The following is a 27,236-nucleotide window of genomic DNA, read 5'->3' on the forward strand; positions in this document are numbered from 1 at the left end:
AGTGCCTTTAGTCCCAAGAACTGTCGATCAAAAGTCTGGATAAATCTCCTGGCTATCACCGCCCGCCATATTTGCCCGAAAAGGGCCTGCGGAGGAGGTAGGGCTTTCCCTGCGAGTTTTCAATAATTAATATTCAAAATGGCGATGGAAACAGTGCCAAGAGAACTTCGTGGTTTAAGAGCATGTTTGTTGTGTTCTCTGATCAAGGTTAGGTTTTTTTTCTTTATTGTTAATCTCTCCCGTCTCTCCTAGTGTTCTGGGAGATTCAAGCTTTTCTTTACTCTTATCGTTTAAATTTGCTATGCCTGCGATTGTATTAATAATACGTGTATATAAAATCATTCATCATTTCATGTTTCAATGCCATATTTGATCCTTCGTTTTTCTCCAAGACGTCGGACCAGTTTGAATATGATGGCTGCGACAACTGCGAGAAATTTCTACGTTTGAAGGGCAATAAAGATAACATAAGCAACTGTACAAGTTCTAATTTTGATGGGTAAGAATTAACTCAAATAAGTACTTTACTTTCTAGTCTTTCTTTGATTATTTGTTGATATGAATGAATTTTACTTTTTTGTAGAATAATATCATTGATAAGCGGTGATGACAGCTGGGTTGCAAGATGGCAGCGAATAGGTAGTATAGATCAGAATTTTTTGGACTTCACGTCAAGCTATTAAAACTAATGGTATAACAGGTGGTTATTATTATTCTTTCCTGTTGTTCTTTAGATAACATGGTACCAGGATGCTATGCTGTATCTGTAACAGGAAAACTACCAATGCATATTATAAGAGAACTAAAAGCAAGAGGGGTTGATCATATTCCAAGAGATCGTTCACAGCAGTTGTAATACTCATGAGAAACATTTCATGTGTTAAAACAGTTGATATGGCTGTCAGTATCCCCCAATATTAAAAGAAAAGAAACTTCAAGTTCTGGTATCCATCTTAAATAACCTTTACAATGAGATGGAGAAGAATGAAATTGTATGACTATGCTAAGCAGTATTTCCTGTATGTTATGTAAGTAGTATTGTTTTCAAATATTGTAAAACTATGCAGTTTGGTTCGTATGAATCTGTGTTATAAAGACTGGAATAGTCAGATTAATGTTTCTTATTTGTTTACAATACAGTTTTGAATAATTTATTCCAATTCACTCAAATATTTAATTTTCCAATTTTGTTTGTGAAAATCTTTCATTCATAATCATTATAACTTCCAAATAAACGTTTTAGGATATGTATTGTTAAAGTCATTTAGTACAATTGCCAATATTACGGTGAACAAATTAGGATTCAGAAATCATTGAGACCAGTTTAGTCATGGCATCATCACATATCTTAACTTGTTGTGTCACAAGATGTTGTTCGCTTGCTTGTGCTGGGCGGATTGTGAAGCACTGAAAATGACCGGTCTTTCTTTCCAATGCACCAACCAACCTGTAGCAAATGAAGTATATAAATAAAATGATCTATGCCGGTATGATTCATATGCATTTACTTAGTTTATCATGGAAAGAGATATCTTCCAGTATACATATACCTGTACATTTGCCCTCTTGCCATTCTTGGTAGCTTTTGATCCTATAAAGAAATAGTTATCCATTACATGTCAACCTTGTCCTTATTTTGCATCAACCTGCATTATTCAGTTCTTACCATTTCCCAGTAAATACACCTGTAAAATAGACATGTAATCATTGTTAAATGCTTGTCAAACTCATAATTGTTAAGTCTGCATGAAATATTGTATTAAAATACCTTGAGATCCTGTTGGGTCTTTGATATTGAAGAGTTTCGCTGCCGTTTGTTCGATGTTGGTACGGAATCCAATGTTGCTTGAAGAACAAGAATCAGAGATAATAATCTTTCTAAACTTGAATCTGTTTGGTGGTAAAGAGTAGTTTATTCTATATCTTGTACTTACCAAATACCTCAAAAACAAGAGGAATTGGTCTCTGAATTCACTCATTTTCTTGCTCCCTTTATTGGTTGTAAGAAATTTCATGGACTTATCAACTGTTTGGAGTGAAAAGCCTGTCTCACCATCGATATGGTATCATTCTAAAAAGGAAAAAGTAATGCTAAAAAACTTGACACTAGAATAGTGAAACTTGTATTCTTAAACCTTACGCTGGGCTCCATTTCTGATTTCTTATTCTTTTTCACCACTGTGTCACAAAAAAACCCTTGTTTTTATCCTTTAGCTGATCTGTGCCATTACGTCGGTGAAGTAAACGTTAGCTGAAACTATTGTCCACACTCATAGCTGGAACTGCTTCGGAGTATTCACATTTCGTTGCCCTGAATACTGATTGCTGAGGCTTATGCATCATGTTTCTAAAAGGTTCAAAAATGAATTTAATAGTTCAGGGATAAAACAGCAGATTAAGCAGCAATGGAAAAAAACGACATACCTCTCTGTAAATGAAAAATTCTTCCTTGTGGAATTTTGAGGCTTGTTGCTTGAGAAAGAATTGGCCGTGAATGAAGTGGTTCCTGCTGTTCTCTTGTCTTGCTCTTGGGCAAAAAACGTTTCGTTGCTTTCTGCAAAGCAATAATCTTGCTCAATTTTCGGTTTCTTCGTAAGGACATTGTGGTTGCCATAATGTTGGTTATTTGGGTGTTTCATTGGGACGACTGAGAACTGTCTATTTGGCTGAGGCCTTGTACTTTGTCTTTGGTGAAAAGCAGATGATTCGCTGCTCGAAGAGAACTTATTATAGAGTTTGGGACTGTTTTCAAAGTCTTGGGCTATTTCAGCGAGCTTTTCGTCCGGAATATCGATTTGTGAGGGTTTTGGAGGGCTGTGTTTTTGCGGCGACGCGTAAACGGCCTGTCGTGGACGTCTTCTTCGGTTAAAAATTGACACTCCCTGTCTTCCTGTTTGATTAAAAAAATAAGAATTACATAAGGACTTTTTAAATATGTTTATACTAATATCGTCCCTTTAAACTCATCAGTATTCGGATAATAAAAAAGGCTAATTTTGATATCGTTTTGCGGCAAAATTTTCCCACCTGAAACGTTTGAAAACATCTTTGCGGATAACTTTAATAATTCGTTGTAGTCTTTATTATGCTTTTACTTCAATTTAGCTTCTTCTAGTGCATTTTTGTTCAATTTTTTTTCACTTTTCCAACTTTAAAAATACTTGAAGTTACTTTTCCCGCTCTTTTTTAAACTTTCTGTACGCGGTCAGTCTCCTGGGCGACTGGGAATATTCTCTGATCTCGGCTATAAAGGCTATCTGGATGTATACAAGAATTGTAAATTTATTTTCTTTACCATTGTGATAAGAAAATAAAATTAAATTGAAAAAAGATTTGAAAATGTTGAAAACGACATGTAAGTACTTTTATCAATAGAAAACAGGAAAGGTTGACATCATTTGAGATGCAAAAATTCCTTCCTGAACCACAGTCCAGACGTTCGAATCGAAGATCAGTGTTGCGTTTTCATAATGGCGGCCGAATTAATTGCGGAAGAAAGTTATGGCGAGGAGTCACTTAGATCTCATTATTTGCTTTGTTTAGAAACACAACAGGTGAAGAAGGAGCCTTTGTACAAAAGCACAGGTCTCGCATCAATTAATAAGTTTATAAAGGTAGGATACACGATTATCACAACATCTTATGAGTGTACTGGTACCACACTTGCTCCCCCCCTGTTACATCAAAAGCTTGTCGTTATGAACTGGTAAGAGTACTTTATAATAGAGTAGTGACTAGTTGATGCATACTCATGCATTTATTTGGAGCCCACCATGTATAAAAATTACTATTATTTCATGTTCATTTTTTAGGATGCATTTTTGCCCCAAGGGTACCCACACAGTGTCAGCAGAGACTATCTGGAATATCAAATGTGGGACACATGTCAGGTGCAGTGTACTACTTTTTTGCTAACATAAAGGCTTTGTTAAAGTTGACTTTATTTTGCAGTTCTTACACAAAGCAGCCACCTTAAGGTAACATATACTTGCACCTTCCCAGGCATTCTGCTCTTCGATAGTGTCTGCTCTTGCAGCTCAAGCCATGTTAAAAGCATACGGTGTTGGTGACGAGAAAGCATCAATCCTTGCTGCAACCTTTACTTGGCTTTTAAAAGGTATATACCTACCACTTAAAATTTGATTTCTTGAAGACAGAATGATAACCTCTAAAAATATCCAAACCCATCCTGCCATATCAATGTTTTCTATATCTTTAGATGGAGCTGGAATGGTTGGAAGAATAATTTTCACATGGCTCAAAGGGTCTGACTTAGTTTTTGTTATATGTCTTTGTCAAATATAAATCGACTTTGGTTTTTAGTAGAGTTTGTTTCCTTCTCCAGGACTGAACTTGACTGTCATGCAAAGAAATGGAGGTGTGATTATGATACAGTTTGGTTTAATTGTACAATTCAAGAGTTTTGCAATTATAACAGTGTTTAAATTTCTAGATTAGCAGCTGATGTTATCAATGATCTAACATATTGTATTGAGCTCTTGGCTCCAAGATTTCGAGAATATTTCCTCATCTTTGCATGTCTATCAAGTCTATGCAGGGTAGGAAAACCTAATGGTCTTATTTGATTAACCTCAATGTGAATACTGTTTCTTTGTCTTGTTGGAAGCACCAGATCTATGATGTTTGGAGCAGTGTGAAAATGATGTATCTTTTGTGCTTTTCAAGTCATTGGTTGGTGTGTGTGGTGGAGCAACCAGAGCAGCATTGACACAGCATCAGGCCAGAAGAGACAACATGGCTGATGTATCAGCTAAGGATGGGAGTCAGGTTTAATTCAGCTTTTAACTACCATTTTGTAACCTATAAGTTCATGTGTTTTACACAACTGTCAACATTTAAATTGAATGAAAAGGATTCATGCTACCAGAGAATAATGTTTTTATATGTCTTATCACAGGAGACAATGGTCAATTTACTTGCATTTCTGGTTAACCTTGTTCTTGTTCCATTAGTCACAGGCCGCGACCAGTAGGTATTTCATTTCTTCAACATTTGCAGTAGTTATTCATGACCCTCGATCACTTAGTTATCCTGAGCCTCATTTATTTCTCTTAGGATAATATGGTTGCTGTTTGCGGTCTTCACATCACTACATTTATACTGCAATTTTCGAGCAGTTTCAGCTGTTATCATGGAAACAATTAATTCAACTCGTTTGCACCTGTTGGTTGAGAACTTCATCACTCATGGTCACATACTTAGTCCACAAGAGATATCAGAAATAGAACCTATATTGACAAGTATGTAGGAATCAATGCCTTTCCACATCATGTCTTTATAACAGATTAAGTTTAAGTGTTTAACCTACCATTTTTTTAAATTTTAGAATGTCAAAACTGTTTAGATGTTAACTTAGGATGTCCTTTTAGCGATGTCATCTCAAGGTAGAAATAACATTATATAGTTTATTGCTAAATTGCCTGAATATATTGAGAGATGTTTAAATTTGTGTTTTTATTTTTTTTAGTGGGAGGGATTTTTATGCAGCTTTTCCAAACTCAAAGGAAACCCAATACATTATGAAATTATATATCTCAAATAATTTTAAATCAGGTATTTGCAATGACCATGGTATACTTTAGTTCATTCAGTTTCTCTTAGAGAAAAAATTGAACAATTTATGTTTTATTTGCAAGGTCATCTGAATGTTGCTCTTCATAGAGATATTACTTCAGAGAACTTACTACAATGCTATTTTCAAATTGCAATCATGGATCTTGTTATCAGAAGCCCAGTGCTTATGACGAAGGTAACGTCGGATGCTCTTCAAGAAATTTTTGTGAACGGTAGTTCATTCTATAGACTCTCTCTCTATCTATTATATTTTTTTAGATTGCTACTCATGATGAAATGAGTGCAATAGCACTTAATAATTTGTGTAACTTATGGCAACAAATTTATTCTAGTAAGTTTTGCATTTTTGGTATATATATTGTCTTGTTACATACAATGAATACATTATTATTGCATGGATCTTTGGCTCTTTTCACTAGTTTTGAACTTTTGGTCATTGAACTTTTTTTATCAGTTAGAGAGATGGCAACAACTGCGTCATGGGATGTTGTGGCCTATGCGCATAACTTCACACTTAAAATCTTTCCAACATTCTTGAACAGTTTAAAGCTGCATGGTTGGGTAACGTCAAGAACTCACTTAGGGCCAGATGAGTGGAGAGTTGACTGGAATGTATCTGGTTCAAGCGTAGGTGTCAGCACTGCTAAACAACTGTAGATAACTCTAAATATATTAGATATAAAGTTTGAAATATATTATGTTATTCATCCAGTATACGGGTCAGTGTTTTATGCTACTGTTCATTGTTCATTCCTCTATGCAAACGACGGTGGTGGTTTATGAGGTAAGATAGTTAGAGAAAGGGGAAGTCCCCCCCTTAGAATTACTACGTTTATATTGTCCAAAGGGGGGGCGTTGGTTCGCGAAGTTATCATTTCCAGTTGTCTGTCATAGTGTCACTAGGTAACAAGTTGAAAAAGAAAGTGTTGTATTTTATGATTTATGGCGCGAAGTGAGGAAAAGTTCTGAAATATTTTGTTTATACGATTGACATTTGACAAGAAACAGTAGCTTGTCTTGTTCGGAGAAGAAAACTTTAGGGCAAAGGGTCAAAGCCCTGAACGGAGCCTACTATAGATGATTTGATTACTGTGTTTACGGTCGCTTTGCCAACAATCTTTGATCTTTGACGCTAAAAAGAGTTAGAAAGTCATCGAAAATGAAGGAAGGGTCTATCCAACACGGAGAAAGCCAAATAATAATGAAAACGACAGAGAAAGCGTTGAATTGACTGTAGTTAAGCCAGCGAAACTTGTTAAACCATCAGTGAACACAGACCGAAGCTCGCTGGTCGCAGCATGGGATGTTCTTCACCGACAGAATAACGCGTTGTCAATCTGGAAGCATTACGTGTGCACGAAACGAGAAAACCGTATTAATGCTGGGAAACGTCGACGCTCTGACAAGCGGGTTAGAATTTATGAAAACTTAAAAGTACCATTACCTTTTCTCGACAGTGACATTGAAGAAGGGGTGAATAGTTCGGAGGTGGGCAATGATGCCGAGATTTCTGGTACAAGTCGACAGACTGGTCAAACCGCAGGCAATAGAGCATTACTTATTTACTTTGCTAAACTAGCCAAAGCTGATCCAGAAGCTCCAACCACTGTAGTCGATTTTGACTTTGTAGATTCACTTCTGCAGAGTGGTGCGGATGTGAATGTATGTGACCGTTATGGCCAGACGATTTTTCATGAAGCTAGTAGGGCGTGGCATTGTGATGTTGCCCTTTTTCTGTTGGAGAAGGGTGCCGACATCAACAAAGCAGACAAGTACGGGCGGACGGCTATGCACGTTGCAGCAGCCGTAGATTATGCGGAAATGATAAAGTTCTTGGTAGACAATGGAGGTAAGTTCAAGGAGGAGTAATTAATGATTTCTTAATTTAATACAAAACATTTAGAACTTGTTATAGAGTAAGAAATATTTTGACCTTTTGGACCCAGATTTTGCACAGTCCCAGATGTATTCTTGCATGTTCAGATAAATCATAATTAGGCTAATTATATAAGCATCTGTAGTATGTACTGCTTGGAAACTTCCACAGAAACTTGTATATATTTGTTTAAAACATCTACACTGAGTGTTGTTTTTAAAAGAAAATAAGAAATCTTTATCAGGCAAATCTTTGTCTAGACCAAGGTTTATCTGCTACAGTGCTTTATTAAACTAGGCTTTATTAAACTAGCAAAGTTAGGGTATGTTAATTTGGATATCACACTAACTTGCCATATCTGTCTGCTGTGACGTCTGATATTGACATCCTAGTATTGTATTGTATAATATAACGTAGACAAACTGATATGATAAGAATTTATAAAAGTTCACTTAGGACATCTGAAACACATAAACACCTTGTTAGCATTACTGAGTTCATGCATGCATATGAGATACAAGGCTCTGACCTTTCAATTAATTGTCTGTCAATAAAGCCTTTTTATCATATCTACTCAATTCCATACGTTTTCAAGACCACCAGCTTTGTGTGCAAGATATAAATAAAAAAAGGGCATGTGGTTAGCATTTGTCATTTGGCATCTTTAGGTTGAATTCCTTGCATGTACTCAGGTTAAGTACAAAGCTGGTTGTCTTGGAGTTATTATTGTTTACAATTTCATCTGATCATGGAATAGATTATTATAAAAACTTCTTGCATCTTATCCTGACCTAGCATCCCTGAGTGCTTGCACATATGGAGAATGTCAAACACCGATACATTATGCTGCAAAGAATGATGCTGATAGTGCATTGCAAGAGCTGATTAATCTTGGTGCTGATGTAAATTGCAGAGATTATAAACAAAGAACTCCGTTGCACGTGGCTGCTGAACTAGGTAGGTACTTCATATAGGAGCCATGTTTTAAGACAACATGCAAACTCTGAGAACCAACAAGGTGGTGTATCTGTGGCAATCAAAAACCATGACCAGCCGACAATTTAAGAAAGTAAAGTAAAAAGCAAATTCCGAACAAACAAGACATCTTGAGAATCAAAATATAATTCAAACAAGACACAGATTGAGACTGTAAATTTTCGACTTTATTACAAAGTCATCTTCATTCTGTCTGAAGATGACTTTGTAATAAAGTCGAAAATTTACAGTCTCAATCTGTGTCTTGTTTGAATTATATTTTGATTCTCAAGATGTCTTGTTTGTTCGGAATTTGCTTTTTACTTTACTGTGGCAATCTGTTAGTCATTTATTTCAGCTAATTTCTTGCATCTGTTGACTGGGTAAATTGTTGGTCTGGACGCTTGGTTGATGTTTGGTCTGAACCAGTTGTTAATTTAAGTTATTATTATCTGGTCAATCAAAGTGCTGTGAGTAATATCATCTCACAACTTTCATAGATCGTTCAGAAACAGCCAAACTGCTTATATCCCTTGACGTTCCTGCTGGTGTCTGTGATGAAAATGGGGTAACAGCAATGTCGCTAATGGTTGCAAAAATGCCACCGGTTGCTAAGGAAGCTTTGGAGCAGTTTCACAGCATGGATCGAGCCAACCGCAAGCAGTACTATTACCTCAACCAACTTGAACCTGGTAAACCAGGTGAAAAAGAAAACATTTTAGCAAAAACCCCTTTGGAAGAGGCAGTCAGATTCAAACAGATGGATCTCATAATGCATCCAGTGTTTAAACGACTTATTCAAGTGAAATGGGAATGTTTCGGCAAAACAGGATCAATTATCCAAGTGTTTGTGCAACTTCTGTATTGCCTGCTTTGGACTGTTCTTGGCATAACTCTCCCTCGAACCGCAGCGACAACTTATAGTTATTATGACCCTCCAAGCAAATACTGGTGGAGGATTGTGTTGGAGTCCTTAGCTGTCAGTATAACAGCCTTGTTCATTTGCCAGGAAATTGCTGAGGTACAAAAAACCAACCAATTTTTTTAAGAATTTTGACAAAATTGAAGGGGGGAGCTGCTCCAACCTCCCCCACCAAACTCCCTCAACCAACCTCTCTCACACCCCCTGGGACACCTACGGTTTTCAAGATCTTATTCTATTGTGAATATAGGTACGTAATTCCAGAAGACAACATGAAAAATGGAAGACTTGGAGAATCGGGGAACTTAATCGTGACTTAAAGTATTGTCACCCTCGCTGGCCGGAGGAATGCAAATATATTGAGATGGAGATTGAGAGCATTTCATCGCAAGGAATATCGTATTTTCAGAGTTATTGGAACTACTTTGATTGGGTCACCTATCTCGGAATAATTTGCGTCATTTTGACACGTGTTTTGTCTGTGGCAATTGACAATAATACTGCCAACGAGCTTCATCCGAAGGTAAAGACTTCCGTATTTTAGAATATGGTGATTTTTAAACTTTCATAAATTTATTGTACATTACAGGAAGAAACCTTAACTAAACTAACTTTATTTATACTGGATAGCTCTATCAGTTCTAAACTGTTCTTCCTAGAGGTCCAGTAAGGATCATCTCTTATTGATCAAGTGTTACTACAGGAGGAAACCTAAACTAAATTAACTTTATTTATACTGGATAACTCTATCAGTTCTAAACTGTTCTTCCTAGTGGTCCAGCAAAGATCATCTCTTATTGATCAAGTGTTACTACAGGAGGAAACCTAAACTAAATTAACTTTATTTATACTGGATAACTCTATCAGTTCTAAACTGTTCTTCCTAGTGGTCCAGCAAAGATCATCTCTTATTGATCCAGTGTTACTACAGGAGGAAACCTAAACTAAATTAACTTTATTTATACTGGATAGCTCTATCAGTTCTAAACTGTTCTTCCTAGAGGTCCAGTAAGGATCATCTCTTATTGATCAAGTGTTACTACAGGAGGAAACCTAAACTAAATTAACTTTATTTATACTGGATAACTCTATCAGTTCTAAACTGTTCTTCCTAGAGGTCCAGTAAGGATCATCTCTTATTGATCAAGTGTTACTACAGGAGGAAACCTTAACTAAACTAACTTTATTTATACTGGATAGCTCTATCAGTTCTAAACTGTTCTTCCTAGAGGTCCAGTAAGGATCATCTCTTATTGATCAAGTGTTACTACAGGAGGAAACCTAAACTAAATTAACTTTATTTATACTGGATAGCTCTATCAGTTCTAAACTGTTCTTCCTAGTGGTCCAGCAAAGATCATCTCTTATTGATCCAGTGTTACTACAGGAGGAAACCTAAACTTGTTCTAACATTTCAATTCTTGCTAGGTCATGTCAATTGCTTTGATATTAATTTGGTTACGTTTGATGAAAGTGTTCCGTGCCTTCGAAGCCTTGGGTCCGTTCATCGTCATGATAGGTCATCTGATCAAAGATACTCTAATATTTGGCTTTCTCTACATAATGTTCTACATTCCCTTCATCTGCGCGTTCTGGATCAATTTTGGGGGAGACGAGAACGCAGAAAAGATGCGAAAAGCGGGTCAGGATTCAGAAGGCTGGAGAACATTTAATAACCTCATGTATTCCGTGTGGGAAATAACAGTCGTCGGGAACTATCCCTGGGATTCCTTGTTGGTCATAGACCGAACCATGGCGCAAATTTTATGCGGAACCTATTTGGCGGTTTCTGCCATTGTGTGTCTGAATCTGTTCATAGCTCTCATGTCAGACACGTTTCAGAGGGTCTACGATAACGCGAATGCTAATGCGGTCATGCAGAAAGCGAGCACAATTCTTTCCCTCGAAACTGACATGGCTGGCAGACGGAGAGATTTGTTTATGAAGCATATACACACAAAATGCGCTCCCGAGGTGAGAATAAGCTTGTGTAGGGTATTAAACTAACTTTATTTATACTGGATAGTTCTATCAGTTCTAAACTGTTCTTCCTAGAGGTCCAGTAAGGATCATCTCTTATTTATCCAGTGTTACTACAGGAGGAAACCTAAACTAAACTAACTTTATTTATACTGGATAGCTCTATCAGTTCTAAACTGTTCTTCCTAGAGGTCCAGTAAGGATCATCTCTTAATGATCCAGTGTTACTACAGAAGGAAACCTAAACTAAACTAACTTTATTTATACTGGATAGCTCTATCAGTTCTAAACTATTCTTTCTAGAGGTTCAGTAAAGATCTCTTATTAGTCCCTATGTGTTCGAACTATGGCAATGTATTGAGGTAGATTACGTCCAAGAGTCTGAGAAACATCTTGATTTTCTCACTTCAGGAGATGTATTATGACGATGACTCCGTCGAGCCACAATCTGGGGAACTGGAAAAGCTTACTCATCAAATCAATGATAAAGTCTTGGAAGTTGAAGAATTAGTGAAAACATCTTTAGAGGAAAGAAAAGGGGAAACTAGTAAAAATAAAGAGTCTGTTGACAGGTAAAGCTTGTGTGATGTTTTCCGGCGAGGAAGGCTTCCAGTTTTTTTTCACTAAAAAACCGCAGATTTTCTCGCTATCCCAAGCTGGAGGTTTGGATTTGTAACGAAATCTTCCCAAAATAAGTTGTTGAGTTTTAATCGTTTAATTCATCTTTTTCCTTTGTAGTTTACGTGATAATTTGGTGCAAATCATTGAGCGGCAAAACTATGAAATGACCGCCATGAAGAGGGAACTTAGTGACATCAAACGTCTTCTGACACAAACTATAGTTCAAAGACAGGTGCAGACTGCAGCTCCTATTACACCACCTTCCACTAGCAACATTCCAGCTCCTGACTTCACTAGAAGATCAGCGACCAGTAAACCCCACAAACATCGTGGGAAGTCTCCGAAGAAAGAACCACAAGATCACATGCACCAAGAGTCGAACGAGACAATCCAAACTGAACACGAACCTGGTCGAAGCTCTTCATTACCTCAACTAGATTCCAGGCATGCCGGCACTTCGTCTCTACCGGGGATTGATATACGGAGACAAAAACCTCCAACACGAGATATAGCCCTCGTTGCACCTCGACTAGACCAGGGGACGAATGGGTCGCAATGTTAAAACTTTATTAACGTTAGAAAAAAGTAATATTTGTATATTTTGGGTGTGAATAATATGTGAGTGTAGATAATAACGTTGTAAACTAGATTTTTATAAACAAAAATAACACCATGTTTTTCATTTACCGGAAAAATAAAGTTATTCAATTGATATGAGTCCCGTTTCATACCTCGAACTTTTCATGTGTTCAAGCTAATGTTAATGAGCTAATGTCTTTGTATTGTTTAAGTCATTTGCATTCGATTCAGCACATAAACAGTTCAACCAACGTCTGAAACATGCCTAAGTGATGTAAAATATAATCGCTGTCAACCTGAAACGGAAGGCAAAAAGTAAACTGAGCAGGCATTCTTTCTGGGGTATGAAAAGACACCGTTCACACAAAGATTCATGAATCGCTTTACGGACCAGCATTTTATTCATCACTTCACTTGCAACGAGCAATAGAAATATGCAAAACATATCGCTGTGCGAAACATGCATTTAAAACAATAGTTAATCAAGGAGGATGAATCGTCATCTATTGTTGTTATTCGTTCGGCACACGAGAAGCAACGTACTTAATCCGTTGGAATGTTCTTTGAGGTGATAAAAGGTGGATGAATTCGTGAAGATACTCAGACTTGGTACGTTAATCTCGAAGGAAGTCGCTCGAAGAAGTTCCATACACATAGTCAGGTTGGTTAAAAGAATTTGTTGGCTTCATATTTGGTTATAAGAATCTGTTGGCTTGATATTTGGCTTTGAAAACTTAATTAATTCATCGCTGTGTTGGTTTGAATAGCCAGAAGTCATTAGCAACTGAAGGCGTATATTTTCGCCGATTTTTACTCCCATATCTTGTATATTTCGATTTAAAATGTCAAATGCAAGTAAGCTGTTAACTCACTTCAGTTGATTTTCCGTTTTTATTTCATTTCAGAACGAGCTACGGCGCTGAAAGATGTGGAAGGCGAAACACAAACGCTCGCTCGCAGCGAATAATAGGTATTGTTCTATTAATATATGTGTATTTTGCATTTGTGACTTGAAATAACACGTTTGTACTTTGTTTACGGACAGTCAGGGTGGACGAAACTAGAATAGTTTGATATATATCGAAATGATTTCGAACTTTATGACTGAAACTAACTTTCCCAGCTGGCCTATTCGTTTTTGGAACAGGGTTGCCCAAAGGGAATGCTCGTTTTGAAAGGGAAAGACGGATTAAAACTCAATGCCTATATAATTATTTGTATTGGTATATGATTGTACTATGCTAGACTTCCCTGTCCTTTTGTTTTACCGAAGTTTTGTTTTTGTAGAACGAAAGAATCGTAAAGAGATGTTGGACATGCCTTGGGACATTTATGCACGCAAATACAAAACTCGATTTCGACAATATGCATGAGTAAAAATTGCATGGAATTTGGCTTTTTTGACTAAGATATAAACTGAACACTCTTCTGTTTACCTCCTTCATTTTCAAGTTTTCCGCCTGTGCATGATTTTTGCATGAAGTCTGGTCGTATCAAGCGCATGCGGAGTGAATACAAGTGATTCTGGGGCCCCAATCACTTGTGTTTTCTCCATCTTGACGACTATATAGTCCGGACAAAAATATCGCTCAGAGAGCGCCTAAAACATAAAAATATGAAATATGTATTTCTGGAAGGAGATGATAGTCCAGTGTTCTTGTTTTCTTTGTACAAAAACGTGCATGACATTTTGTATTCGCGTGCGCAATGCGAAGGCCTTACGAGTGACTGACGTTGGAGTGTTGGAGGTTCGATATAATTTATCCTGAGTGCTTTATACATAAGTGACATTTCTCTCTTGGAGATTATTCATATCATACTTTTGTTGTCAGATGATGAAGGATCGTCGCAGGATCAGGAGGATCATCGCAGGATCAGATGTTCAACAATCGTCGCAGGATCAGATGGTATGGTATGGTATGGTATGGTATGGTATGGTATGGTATGGTATGGTATGGTATGGTATGGTATGGTATGGTATGGTATGGTATGGTGTGGTATGGTATGTATGATATTGCTACCTAAGTGGTATTTGTGGCTTGAAAATTAATGTCATATCTTTGTAATAAAGTATCGTTGCAGGATCAGATGTTGAAGGATCGTCGCAGGACCAGACGGATCGTCGCAGGATCAGTGATGAATTAGATGTTGAAGGAGCGTCGCAGGATCAGTGATGAATTAGATGTTGAAGGAGCGTCGCAGGATCAGATGATGAACTTATCGTCGCAGGATCAGATGATGGACGACGAGACGGGTGTACAAGCAGAAGCTGGTTGAGGTATATACTATATGTATACTAATTAGAGTAATGCATGATTAATGTTAGTGCATGATTTGTGCATGAATTGATTCCTGATGGTGGTCTAACCTAGTATATTCACACATCAAGTGACATTTCACCCTTTTCGACAATGCATGATAACAGAAAATTTCTCGCAGCTCTTATGAGGGCGTTTTCGATCTTTCTCAATGAAACATTCCTAGTTTTGTCACTTGCGTGTGAATTTTAACGACTTAAGGTGGTGTTATACAAAAAAAACTAGCACGGTTAGATTGAAAAGTATTTCAGGAGTGATTTCAAGACCACCACAGCGACTGCGAAAGATGCATGATGGCTTTAAAATGCTGAAATAAAGTAAGACCATGCAATTAGCTTGGTCGACGCGCACGCAGCGAAAAAAAACGAATTCGTATTAGCCTAATTTTAGATTAATACGAAGGTAATCGCGAGTACTTATATGATTATATAAGTTCTCTGTTCAGCCTGTTATAATGCGACCGTTCGAAGGACCGTCTGTCAGTGGCAACAAAAATTACACTTTCGTCTTTGAACATTTAAATTCGAATTATTTAAGTTTGAAATGAAGAAAAAATTACTATTGGATGTTTGACACAATCACTCTTCTGCTTCCCTTGTTTGTATTCTTTCCCTTGTATTATTTCTATTATTTTTCGTATTGTAGTTTAAGATCTGATAATCCAGTTAATCTCAAACATGAAGGAAAGAAACGCAATCAAATTATTTTGACTAACTTGACGAAGTTTGAATAAGAAGGAAAATATACTTCTTATATTACATGATATATTACATTGCATGATAATTTGGGCCTTGTATAATGCAGGGTTATCTGGGGATATAGTGGTTGAACTGTAGGTTAATATTGTATTGTATACTCCCTCTTGCCTGAAAAGCCAACCCTTTAAAGAAAACCTTTCGTATTTTGACACACTTACTATGTTGTTTAATTTCTTGCACGTCCCAACGTCGAGATGTTGTTAAAGAAGAACGCAACTGTTTGGAATGGAGCAATGAAGCAACGAAGCAAGTGAAATTCGGTACACTGTTTACCAAAGGTGCGAAAGGTGAGGAACATTTGATATTTGCCATATTGAGTGAGTTGCATGTTGAGTAAGTTGCATGTTGGGTCAACCGTAATCCAAAACGTATAAAAAAAGATAAAAACAGTGCATGTGGTGTATGTCTTAAGAAGGGGTCGCGGAAGAGTGTTGTTGTCTACATCGGTTTGAAATGAAAAAGCATGCAAGTCGTGAATACGAAGCATTTCCTTATCAAAAAATGAACATATTTGAATAATTCGGAAATAATTTTTGTTGCCATTGTCGGACAAAGCGCATTTGAATTTCTAAGAGCATGGCGATAAGCGCGCTTCGCAGGTTAGACCACCAGCAGGATCGAATTGACGCGAAACTCAAGAATTGAATAGCAATTCCTGGGACTCCATTCGGATGAGTAGAAACTGCATGAAACGGTGAACTATAGATAAAAACTGGACTGTGATTGCGGACGATTTCTAATGAAAATACCAAATTCAGAACGCCGGTCAGGTAACCTGAAATTCAGGTTATCTTTGGAGGGTTTTTCACCGGGCACTCCGGTTTCCCTCCTTTTCGTTTGGCTTTAAAAAACAGTGTCCATGCCTGGGGCCAAACCAAAACGTGTTCGTTGATAATGATAAAAACGCGTTTGTGGCTTCTGGGTTTGATTCCCAGAACACTGTCGTAAAATAATTTTAAAAACATGGTTGTTGGAATCATGACGTAATTCAAGTACTGTCCGAGTCCTTCTAGGAATGATAATAGTAGACCTGAGTGTGTATATAGGTATATTTTAAATTTCTATTAATTCGGTGTAGAAAGATTGTAAGTAAGCTATGCAGTTTCCATCGCCTAGCCTGACAAAGGCGTTGCCTGGATTCTTGGCGACATACAATAAGATCCCACTTGTTGACTTTCCATTCCATGATTCATTAAGCCTTATTTTTAAAGTTAGCTAAAATAACAAGACATATCGTGTTTCACTCAATTCTCTAATATGTTTTGCCTTACTTGGCTAGATTCCGTACGCCCACATGATGATTACTTTTAAATTGTTTTTCATTCTGCCTTGATATATAAAAAAGGTATAAAAAATCATAGTTTCAGCCTACTTGTTGCCTTGTTGGTTAAACCAATGTTATATTGCATTCTCAAGATTTCTTATTTGTAATTTGCCTTTTATTTTACTATTTTAAACTTTCAGCTGGTTATGATTTTAGTTTTACTTTAGTTTTTAATTAATAATTAGTTGAATTACTTTTTTGAATACAACTTTTTTAACTATTTGATTACCTCTATTTTTTAATATCATTGCAATATCACCAGCGTCAATTGAGGTTGCCCAGCAGTATGAAATTTGCCTGTATAACGAAAGTATGTTGGAAATAGATATTAGATGTAATATAGTGATTCGAAAAAGTAACGTTGAATGCCTTTACAATTACTTCAATTCGTTCTGTAACAAAAGAATTGTTATCAGTATCTATGAGTTAATAGAACTATTCAGAATTTCAGGTGTTTTTGTTTCTGTTCAAGCGGAGCTTTCATAGCAACCTTCAAGTGCCATTGGCAATGGCAATTTTTTTTATCCGGATCAGAGCATAATAACACACGATTTGTTATGTCTGCTGTTATTAACACTTACTCTGAACCAGACAGAAATTTAATATTCCTTTGCACAAGGGAAAGACGAATAATTGGACAAAATAAACATAACTCAAGCTTGTTGGCAATTGCAGTTGTAAAACCATAAATTCGTCTCCACATTTATTCTTACTTCAAGTATACAAGCTTCTTCTGGGGTATGATTCATTACTTTACTGAACTTCTCCTTTAATCGGTTTCTTCAAAGGACAAAACTGTTAAACACTGATTGGATTGTACTTAATTTTGACTGACTGCGGATTTTTTCATAATCGTAATTCCTAGTAGTAGGTTTAAGGATCTATTGTCGGCTGCATTCGTGCAATGAAGATGAATGTCTTCAATATTTTATTGGTGCTACTGGCCACCAACGATAAAGAATTGCGGTGATGAAAACCTGGTTTTCGAGTGAACAAGTAAACAAATTCGGAGCCCACACACAGTTTAATAAAATGTTCGGCAAATTTTCTATATATATAAAACAAATATATTGACAAATCTTCTCCTATTGAAATGCAAAACATTATCTTTAGGAAATTTAATAACAACGGTATTAGTTGACATTTCTAATTACGAGTACCGTAGCGATTCTATAAATATGAGAGTTTTCAAAGGTGAATCGTCAGCAGTGCTCAGTCAGTTGCCATTAAATTAAGGAACTCCGAGCCTTGGGCGAAAAATATGAAGGTTTCTTCTGTGCTTTTGGTCGCTTTGATAATCCTGGCTGGTTTTGAGGTAGAAGATGGGATTGCCTGGTTATTTGATGGTTCGGTTCCAGACGACAAAAATTTGGTTAGTAAAATTCCTGCATTTATTTGGATATTCAATTTTGATACTGATATAGTTGAACGTAGTTCTTTCCCAAAAGAAAACTTGACACAAAAAGTGTAGAACTAAATAATAAATTTATATTTTTAATGATTTTATATATTGCCAATCATAAATTCTCTCTTTACAGGAAAGATGTACGAAATACAAGTTGCGTAATCCATGTTCAAACGACGCAGACTGCCAAGGAGGATGTGATGGTCATGGTTTAACTTTGAAATGTCACAATGGTATATGTGACGTGTATTGACTTGACAGACTTGATTACTGTAAAAAAGTCTTCATGTAACTGATGTAAGGACGAAAAATAAAAGCGAATATATAAATTGAGGGATAAATAAAATCATGCAAATATACAAGTGTGTTGTTGTTTTAAAACCTACTCTTCTCTACATTATTTGGACACTGTAATTTGTAACGTCAATTTTTCATTACGCCGATTTACGTGAATTTGTTCGCAAAAACGCAAATTTTATCATGCGATAGGTTTGCTAAAAGAGTCAGTAGTCTCCCCCCCTGGATTTTGCGCAACCCGGGGGAGCGCGCGCGCGCATGACAGTCACGGGTTGATTTTCACGAATTGCGTCTATTGTTATGTAATATATATTGTAGCTGAAAGTGTCAGAGCTTGAGTGAGGATAATTTTTCACTCCAAAACATTTTAACATGAAATGCTGTGGTTGTTGCGGTCCTAAAACAAGGTATTCTATCCTTCTACTTGTTGGTGTTATTTTAATCGTGTTACCGTTTGCTTTGCACGACTATATCAACCAAATTATAAAAAAAAAGATCGCAGACAACGTCAAAATAACTCCTGGATCCCAAGTGTATGATCAATGGCTAAAACCTACGATACCAATATATCTTCAGATCTACACCTTTCATATAGCAAATCATGAAGAAGTTATGAAAGGTGATGCCCCGGTTGTGATTGAAAAAGGTCCTTATTCGTATCGCGAAAGTCGACAAAAATTCAATATTTCTCGTGGACATGATAAGGTGAATTACAACCAAATTACAAACTATAAATTTGACCCTAGTACATCATGCTCTGATTGTGGTCCTAACGATTACTTCACTTCAGTGAATATACCGTATGTGACAATTTTGCAGAAGGTGAAAGGGGTAATTGATGAGCTTTTTACAAAAGGTGAAGTTAAGATTATTGATGAGATTTTGTCAGGTGTTCTAAGATATATTCATGAAGACCTATTTCAAAATAAAACAGTAAATGAAACTATTTGGGGATATGAAGATGCAATGTTTGAGGATTACAATAAATTGCGCGATGGGTTGGTAAAGCGTTTCCACTTTCTTCAGGGAATGTTACCAAACGTGTCGGGAACTTTTGCATTGCAGCCTAATCCCAATTATGATAAATACTCTACAATTAACACTGGTGAAAGTGATGTCGACAAAGTTGGTTGTTATGAGCAATGGAACAATAACTTTGGCCACCTGGGTTTTTGGAATTCTCCATATGCAAATATGTTAAATGGTACAGACGGTTCAGTTTACAAGCCAGATATCTCAAAAGATGATATGCTTTTCATCTTCATTATCCAACTATGCAGATCATTAAATGTAGAATATCTTGATGAGGTCACAATTGAAGGCATTGATGGATACCGTTTCCATCCTCCAAAGTATTTGTTCCAAAGTGGAAATATTAACCCGGATAACAAAGGTTTTTGTGTTCCAAACTGCTTACCATCTGGTTTATTGAGTATCAGTTCCTGCGTGCCTTTTCAAGCACCAATTGTTGTGTCCTCCCCACACTTTCTCAATGGTGACAAGTCACTACTAAAAATGATTCACGGATTATCGCCCAACGAAGAAAAACATGACACTTTTCTTAGTCTCGAACCAAACACCGGCATTCTTTTACAAGCCTCAAAGAGGATACAGTTTAATATTCAGGTTGATCCAATGGCAGGAATACAAGACTTGGAAAACGTTAAATCTGCCCAAATACCAATTATGTGGATTGACGAGCATGTTCGTATTGACTCTTCAAATGCCCAGAAAGTGAAGAAGAATGTCCTGAACAATTTAGAAATTATCAAGTGGGTTGAACTTGGGTTAATTATTCTTGGTGGTTTGATGGTATTGATTGCAATTATATTGTTCATAAGATTAGCTTGTTCAAAAAACAATGAAACTAGATTGAAACTGCTTGCAGAAGAAAAACAAGAAGACTATGGTACTAATGGTGATTCAGGTCATTTAAATCCATCACTGATTAATGCAAGTGATTAAATTTACTAGTTGTTGATATATTTAAGAGCCATTTTACTGGGCAGTTTTTAATGAGCCATGTTGAAGATATGCAAATGTGGGTTCGCATCATTTTTATCCGCACAAAAACGTTCAATTTAAAAAGCACAGGTGACGAGCATTTGATTCAATGCAATTCAATGTTGTGTCTGTGATTTATACATTTTTGAGACAGACAATATTTGAACATCAGATTTATTACATAAGGGAATATTCATGGTTGATTTTTAACAAAAGGGATAAATTCAGTGAATAGTTTTGTTGGCTTTCTAATTCTATTATATATATGAAAGAATTTATATGTATTTTTGTAGTTCTTTCAATAAAGAAAACAAAAATCTTAGGTTTAGTATCTTAAGATTGTATCCTTGATCAGATGGTGTCTGATTTCAAGACAATGGTGCCGCCACGCCCACTGCCACGCCCCATTTTTTCCCGCGTACTGCCCCTCCTGAAATAATCTTACGTAATACGATTGCGCAATGCAGATATTCGAGCCCAGTCCTGCTGCCAGAGTTGCCCGTGAACGAAATGTGTTTTTGGCAGAAGTTTTCATCTAATTTACCGGTTTTTCTACATGCTTTTTAACCGTGAATTGTACAAAACAAGTATACAAAACAAAAATGCAGTAATCCTGGTATGGCTTTGCAATCACCTTTGGTATACGGACGAGTTTTTGCGTCTCAAATCAGGTATTTTGTACCGCGCTTGTTACGACAAGATAATGCAGGACACTCATGCGGAAATTCAAGACGTTATACACGGCTAGTTACTGCTTATTGTGGCTTTTCCAAGGACGTAACGCCTTCAAATAAACGCTTCGCTTTTGGGGAAGATGCTTTTTTCGTAGCAGAAGACAGAGCGCGGAATGTTCTAGGTAATTGCATAATAGTGTCCGTAGTTTATCCGTAAAAGAATTCTACATAATTGTTTCTAAATTGTTATAAATATTTTATATAAAGTTATATAATCAGGCATTCCCACCCACAGAGTGGAAAGGTTGAGCAGTATAGTTAATGATTAGGTTTCTATTTCCTCTTATAGCAAACAGGTATCAAGGGGTTCTAACGATATCATCAATTTATTTTGATTACATAATCTTGATGACATAATACACCATTATTGAGAAACCTTTGCATGATTACAATCAAAGGTATCGGCCCTGATATAGCTTCGTATATTTCTAGGTGTAGCAGATGGTGTTGGTGGCTGGAGGCACTATGGTATTGATCCTGCGGTATTTTCTAGTGCACTTATGGAGAACTGCAAACGTCTGATTGATCAGGGCTTGCTTGACAATCCCTCCCCTGTGAGGATCATGACAGAAGCATACCATGACATTTCTGAAAATAAGGAACCTTTGTTTGGTAAGTTTTTCCTTATCCAGGAAACTGGATTATATAATAGCTTGGTCATACTAGAATCAATAATGATCGTTTCCTAATAGTTGGTTAATATATTCTAGGCAGTTCAACAGCATGTATTGTTGTACTGGATAAAAAGAGCAGTACTTTGCATTCTGCAAATCTTGGAGATTCTGGATTTCTTGTTATACGAAAGCAGAATATTGTTCATTCCTCGTTGGGGCAACAGCATTATTTTAACACTCCTTTTCAACTGGCCGTACCACCACCTGCTCAAGAAGGAGATGTTATACAAGACACGTAAGTTGAAACTCCCTGATCTTTATAAAAATGTTATGTTTTGACAATTATCTGACAGATTTCTGTGACATATCTTAGTCTAGACTCTGCAGAGGAAACTTCATTTGCAGTAGAAGAAAATGATGTTGTTGTTTTGGGAACAGATGGGCTTTTCGATAATTTGACAGAGAAACAAATAATTGACGAAGTTTCAAAGTTAAAGGTAAACTGGGTTTTTCATCTAGTTTGTGTTCTATATACAAACAATATCACTCTAAACGTATTTTTCTACCTAGGACAACACTGCCAATTCCATTCAGTCTGTAGCAGAATCTTTAGCAAACTTAGCAAGAACTTTATCATTTGATCCCAATTATCTCTCCCCATTTGCCAAACAAGCCAGGATGCAGGAGGGTATCGAGGCGATAGGAGGGAAACCCGATGATATCACAGTACTTGTAGCTATAGTGTCCCTTGCACCCACTCCAGTGTAGATTTTTAAATAATTAGTTGGTTTCTAAAAGATACATTCCAATATAACCAGGAAACAGCTTGGCAGCATCTTCAAACAACTTAGCATCAAATGTGGTATAACAATTGTCTAAAATAGACAAAACACCTACTAATTAATTAACTCTTACTAACTCTCCTGACGAAGGCCCTCAGGTCAAAATATCGAGAAGTGTTTTGTCTATTTTAGGCAGTTGTTATACCACATTTGATGCTAAGGCATTGTAATATCTGGCTATGTAGATTCTCACTGGTTGATTCTCTGTGTGTGATGATGAGGATTGTATATGTTTCCTCCTGTTTTCAAACTTATGCCCTATGCAACAACAGAAACAGGTTAGGGTGGCCACGCACATGACAGGGAATCACCCACGCATGAAAATAATAAACATTTTGATCACAAGCTGGCATCTTACTGAAACCAAGCTTGTTTTATAGGATTTAGGTAAAATATTTATATTATTGTAAATATATATTAATAAAGATTGGTTTGTCATAGTTGGGAATATTTAAAGGCAAATATAATATCTAGAAATATATTAATTATTTTCCCTGAGTGTGTATTTTGTGAAAATCTTGCCTCGTTGTGAACCAGTTTAAGCAATGTTCTTGTCACATCAATATCTACAATGTTGTAACTCTCAAGCTTTTGATCTGCACAAGAATGAATAAATTTTTGATGTATAATAAGTCAACAGCCTTGTAGAAAATCATTTGATGGGAATAAACATTGTGAAGTTTTGGAATACAAGTTGGCAGGTTTTTTATCAATAATTTGTGCATTTTTGTCTAGGAAGACATTGATAAGGACCAGACAATGTACATGTATATACCAATATAAAGTCAAATAAATATAACATAACATTATGTTTGAGATTAATTTTTACATTTGCATTTATATGTACATAAGTGGTAATAACCGTATTTTACACCTAGTTACAGGTACATCGATGATGCTAAATGTATATGTGTGGTAATTACAGGTACATGAGTAGTAATAACAAAATATGACTAGCTAGTACTTATGTGTACATCAGGAGTACTAACAGGATATGGGTGGTACTCAGAAGTACATCAGCAGTACTAATGGTATATCATTGGTACAGAAAAGTACATCAGTGGTACTAACTTATTATATAGCTCAGTGGTACTAACAGTATATCATTAGTACAGATAGGGACATCAGTGGTACAAACAGTATATCATTGGTACAGACAGTTTATACATCAGGCACATCGACAGATCAAATGGTAAAGTAACTGACACAAATACATGTTTTTAAAGTCTTTTTAATCTATAAATTACGATGAATATGACGTATGGTTACAAGCTAACTAATATAGTTAAAGATAACTGTTTTTTTGTTCTTGTCAATCATACAATGATGACATAATTAATAGTGAATACTGTTTTACAACTTTTTTTTTTTAACTTACAAAGCTTACTTTATGAACATCGATACGATGAAACTATGAAATAATAACACATGCAAAGTTTTCATGCTTTTTTTTGCGAACGCAGATCAAAATCGTTCAGCATCAAGAAGAGATTTTTCTCCAAGTTTGAAAGAAGAGCTGCCTGCATTACGTCCATGTTTTTCTTGCTGATATTCATGTTGGATACATGGGTTGTTGTGGATTGTATGCGAGGTAAGCCAAGACTTTTACGCTGTTGATATGAAAAAAAATTATCAATATTGGTTGAATCTTTTATATGTGGGGGTATTGTACATTTGTAGTCTGGAATATCCAGCGATAAACTAAAGGCATTCGAAAGGCATTCGAAACAAACTGATAAGTAACGTGGTGATCGTACAGTTGATCTTACCTTGTGTTTGATGGCGCGTTGAACATTTCCAAGCGAAACAATAACATCAATGGTGATGTTTAAATCTTTGGCATAACGTTTGAAGATGTTTAAACGGCCGTAATTGTCAGCCAATCTCTCATCCTCCTGCAAATAGAAGGTGTCGTAGACTTTTACCACTTGTGGGTAATTTTGTAGGCTGTTCTCTAAACTAAACCGATTTTATTTATACTGGATGGTTCTGGGTAGTTCTAAACTGTTCTTCCTAGAGCCTAGAGGTCCATCTCTTGAGGATCATCTCTTTTGATCCAGTGTTACAACATGAGGAAACCTAAACTAAACTGGATTGTTCTATCAGTTCAGAACTGTTCTCTCTAAAGATCCCGTAAGAATAATCTTAAACTTATTGATTTAAAATAACAAACTCACATCCAAAGTGTAGTTCCAACACTCAGAGACACCAAAACCTCCTCTCAATGCTTCGACTGCAGTCTGGTTTGCCTTTATTGTACGCTGTTTGATGTGTTAAAAAAATTAATTCCACTGTTAGTTTATGGCGAAAATTATTCAACACTACATTACATATATACCAGGCATGGTTTGACTTGTATTTACAATAATACTGCTCATTTATTTCTAGGATAAAGTGGACTAGTTTCTTACGTAAGCCGTCTCGGTCACATCCAGTGCCGTCTTGGTTTGTAGGAACAGGAACTGGTAGCTCATAGACGTGCGACCTTCAGTCATCAGCATACAACGAAACAACAGCAAAATAACAGCCGATGTTGTAAGTATCGAAATTCCTAGAAAATATTTCTATATTAGTTACTGTCGTCTTAGATAGTATAGTTTTTCTCTAACATCAGTATTTTATATTTATTTCAAAATAAGAAAGATCCATTAGCTCGAACGCAACTGAGTTTAGTCCGTTCTGTCTAAACTAACTGAAGAAATATTGTAACGTGATGGTCCCATATCTGAATAACTGAACTGGCGGGACTGTCTATTATACCTTTCGAGGTGTTAATTTCTCAACAAAAACTTCTACTAAACAACATTTTCAAATTGAGCCTACCTTTTTTGTCCATGTGTGAAGTTTTAAGACAGTATTCTTCTTCAATTAAGAAAGATTTGAGTTTAATGTTTTCCCAACAGCAGTAACAACTCAAGTGAATGCATGCGTTGTGTGTGAATCTTCCAGTTTTTATGTCCCTTTTGTTGCTGTCATTTTATTCTTTTGGGTATTACCGTTTTGTTTGACATCCTCATGTGGGACCAGCTGTCAAATTATATTTTTGTCGATTTCATGGATGACATTGGAATTCCCTTCGTTAATTCGGGTGTAAGACTTGAGAAACTAGCTAAAATTATCCACAAAAATAGACCTAGTTTCAAGCACATTTTGAGTTTCAAATCCACCTCGTCCTTCCTCGTCCTTCCAACCGGTTTTTCATATATAGACAAGTGTTTCAGGAAAGATTATGATCATTGGCGTATTGGTCTGATGATGTCCCGCTATGCAAATTTTATTAAAATTATTCTTCTTTTAGAAATTGAATACCATGCAACTCAAATATCAAGACTATGGCAAGAGTAAATCATCCAGCAGGCTACGTTACTGCATGGCGAGAGTAATTTACAGAAGTTGGTTTAGAAAAGATTTTTATACTTGAAGAAGAATTGTACATAAAGTGTGTAGACTTTGATACAGGTACAGTTACTTTCCTTTTTTAACGTTAGTGAAATAGCTTTATTCCCATGGATATCCCAAAGCGGGATATCATAAAAATAACTTTAAGGCCGGGCCCTTTCCGTTATACGGTTAAAATGGCCAGGCAGTTCCTGTTGAAATTCAGTACAGACAGATTACTGCATGGGAGTGTTTCAAGCGTGTTTCACGAACTCTGCATTCGAGTATATTATTATTATTACATCTGCCTGGCACAAGAAATACATTTTCACCGCTATATCCTCTATTTCAATTCAAAATATGACCGTTTTGACCAGCTCAGTCGCTTAAATGAAAGCACCCTAAGATTAAAGCTATAGGACGATGAAAGGGAGACGGCATGCAAGGACACACATACAGCTTTAGGTAAAAGGTTTCAAACGGTTTCACAATTTTGAATCTTATGAATGTATAATACAATTTCATTAGGCGAAAATCGGGAGTTTAGTTTCACTTTTTAGTTAGAAAGGTTGAACTGCTTTATTTGATATCATTTTTGCAGTTTTGTAAAGCGGGCTGTGCAAACTTGAGGAGAGGAGATTATGTAGTTCTCCGTTGTAAAACTGACCCATATGCGAACTTCCTCTCAAGCTTCTTGTGGCCTTTCAATAATTCATTTCTCTCCCTTTTTTTTATGAAATTTTCAATCTATTTTCAGGCGTTATTCCCTGTTTTGAAAGTAAAATCCCCGAGTTTCAAATACAGTAATTTATCTGACGATAGAAAGTAAAAGAAACTTCGTGACGTTGTGATGAAATGATCATTTATATATTCTACTTTCTAACCTGCGGGGATTAAATGTGCATATTTTCAATTCCCCTGACAATGATGTTTACATTGTCAACGTCTGTTTCTAAATCCCCCTAATTTCCTTACGTTTTATGCAAATGTAATGCATGGCGACGTTGTGAAGCC

General features: G+C 36.4%; 5 protein-coding genes across 6 annotated transcripts; all 5 read left to right on the forward strand.

The window, feature by feature from the left end:
• Nucleotides 1–112: 112 nt before the first annotated feature.
• Nucleotides 113–1,102, forward strand: LOC114538280 (transcription elongation factor SPT4-like). Its single transcript, XM_028559435.1, has 4 exons — nucleotides 113–207; nucleotides 393–499; nucleotides 584–639; nucleotides 735–1,102. The coding sequence occupies exons 1-4, from the start codon at nucleotides 139–141 to the stop codon at nucleotides 854–856; spliced, it is 354 nt and encodes a 117-aa protein (XP_028415236.1). The 5' UTR covers nucleotides 113–138; the 3' UTR covers nucleotides 857–1,102.
• A 2,361-nt stretch (nucleotides 1,103–3,463) lies between these two features.
• On the forward strand, nucleotides 3,464–6,307 carry LOC114538260 (RUS1 family protein C16orf58 homolog). 2 transcript variants are annotated; one of them, XM_028559412.1, is made up of 14 exons: nucleotides 3,464–3,614; nucleotides 3,813–3,890; nucleotides 4,003–4,117; nucleotides 4,220–4,265; nucleotides 4,346–4,378; nucleotides 4,454–4,559; nucleotides 4,687–4,788; nucleotides 4,919–4,989; nucleotides 5,077–5,261; nucleotides 5,348–5,405; nucleotides 5,489–5,574; nucleotides 5,658–5,770; nucleotides 5,854–5,926; nucleotides 6,050–6,307. In XM_028559412.1, the coding sequence occupies exons 1-14, from the start codon at nucleotides 3,471–3,473 to the stop codon at nucleotides 6,250–6,252; spliced, it is 1,413 nt and encodes a 470-aa protein (XP_028415213.1). In that variant the 5' UTR covers nucleotides 3,464–3,470; the 3' UTR covers nucleotides 6,253–6,307. The 2 variants fall into 2 exon arrangements, with proteins under 2 accessions (XP_028415213.1, XP_028415214.1); XM_028559413.1 differs by having other exon boundaries at nucleotides 6,054–6,233.
• Nucleotides 6,308–6,537: 230 nt separating this feature from the next.
• Nucleotides 6,538–12,644, forward strand: LOC114538240 (transient receptor potential cation channel subfamily V member 5-like). The gene is made up of 8 exons (XM_028559390.1): nucleotides 6,538–6,547; nucleotides 6,761–7,444; nucleotides 8,267–8,428; nucleotides 8,947–9,467; nucleotides 9,619–9,891; nucleotides 10,797–11,342; nucleotides 11,760–11,920; nucleotides 12,087–12,644. Exons 1-8 carry the CDS (start codon nucleotides 6,538–6,540, stop codon nucleotides 12,529–12,531), a joined length of 2,802 nt encoding a protein of 933 aa, XP_028415191.1. The 3' UTR covers nucleotides 12,532–12,644.
• A 6,336-nt stretch (nucleotides 12,645–18,980) lies between these two features.
• LOC114538241 (lysosome membrane protein 2-like) lies at nucleotides 18,981–20,615 on the forward strand. The gene is made up of 2 exons (XM_028559391.1): nucleotides 18,981–19,057; nucleotides 19,246–20,615. Exon 2 carries the CDS (start codon nucleotides 19,263–19,265, stop codon nucleotides 20,613–20,615), a length of 1,353 nt encoding a protein of 450 aa, XP_028415192.1. The 5' UTR covers nucleotides 18,981–19,057; nucleotides 19,246–19,262.
• A 533-nt stretch (nucleotides 20,616–21,148) lies between these two features.
• On the forward strand, nucleotides 21,149–23,635 carry LOC114538255 (protein phosphatase PTC7 homolog). The gene is made up of 5 exons (XM_028559406.1): nucleotides 21,149–21,510; nucleotides 21,821–22,000; nucleotides 22,099–22,297; nucleotides 22,376–22,499; nucleotides 22,573–23,635. The coding sequence occupies exons 1-5, from the start codon at nucleotides 21,273–21,275 to the stop codon at nucleotides 22,768–22,770; spliced, it is 939 nt and encodes a 312-aa protein (XP_028415207.1). The 5' UTR covers nucleotides 21,149–21,272; the 3' UTR covers nucleotides 22,771–23,635.
• Nucleotides 23,636–27,236: the final 3,601 nt, after the last annotated feature.

Source organism: Dendronephthya gigantea, unplaced genomic scaffold (assembly GCF_004324835.1).
Source record: "Dendronephthya gigantea isolate DGI-Jeju-01 unplaced genomic scaffold, DenGig_1.0 000178F, whole genome shotgun sequence".
Classification (NCBI taxonomy): Eukaryota; Metazoa; Cnidaria; class Anthozoa; order Malacalcyonacea; family Nephtheidae; genus Dendronephthya; species Dendronephthya gigantea.

Bases quoted from the DNA above. Each gene is read 5' to 3' on its own strand.
- LOC114538255 (XM_028559406.1), top strand. From the start codon at position 21,273: ATGGCTTTGCAATCACCTTTGGTATACGGACGAGTTTTTGCGTCTCAA. The intron at 21,511-21,820 runs GTAATTGCATAA...GTATATTTCTAG, and splicing joins CAGAGCGCGGAATGTTCTAG to GTGTAGCAGATGGTGTTGGT. The intron at 22,298-22,375 runs GTAAGTTGAAAC...GACATATCTTAG, and splicing joins GGAGATGTTATACAAGACAC to TCTAGACTCTGCAGAGGAAA.
- LOC114538241 (XM_028559391.1), top strand. From the start codon at position 19,263: ATGAAAGGTGATGCCCCGGTTGTGATTGAAAAAGGTCCTTATTCGTAT.
- LOC114538240 (XM_028559390.1), top strand. The intron at 7,445-8,266 runs GTAAGTTCAAGG...ATCCTGACCTAG, and splicing joins GTTCTTGGTAGACAATGGAG to CATCCCTGAGTGCTTGCACA. The intron at 9,892-10,796 runs GTAAAGACTTCC...AATTCTTGCTAG, and splicing joins CCAACGAGCTTCATCCGAAG to GTCATGTCAATTGCTTTGAT.
- LOC114538260 (XM_028559412.1), top strand. From the start codon at position 3,471: ATGGCGGCCGAATTAATTGCGGAAGAAAGTTATGGCGAGGAGTCACTT. The intron at 4,379-4,453 runs GTGTGATTATGA...TTAAATTTCTAG, and splicing joins TGTCATGCAAAGAAATGGAG to ATTAGCAGCTGATGTTATCA. The intron at 4,789-4,918 runs GTTTAATTCAGC...GTCTTATCACAG, and splicing joins CAGCTAAGGATGGGAGTCAG to GAGACAATGGTCAATTTACT.
- LOC114538280 (XM_028559435.1), top strand. From the start codon at position 139: ATGGCGATGGAAACAGTGCCAAGAGAACTTCGTGGTTTAAGAGCATGT. The intron at 208-392 runs GTTAGGTTTTTT...TTTTTCTCCAAG, and splicing joins TGTTGTGTTCTCTGATCAAG to ACGTCGGACCAGTTTGAATA. The intron at 640-734 runs GTAGTATAGATC...GTTGTTCTTTAG, and splicing joins TGCAAGATGGCAGCGAATAG to ATAACATGGTACCAGGATGC.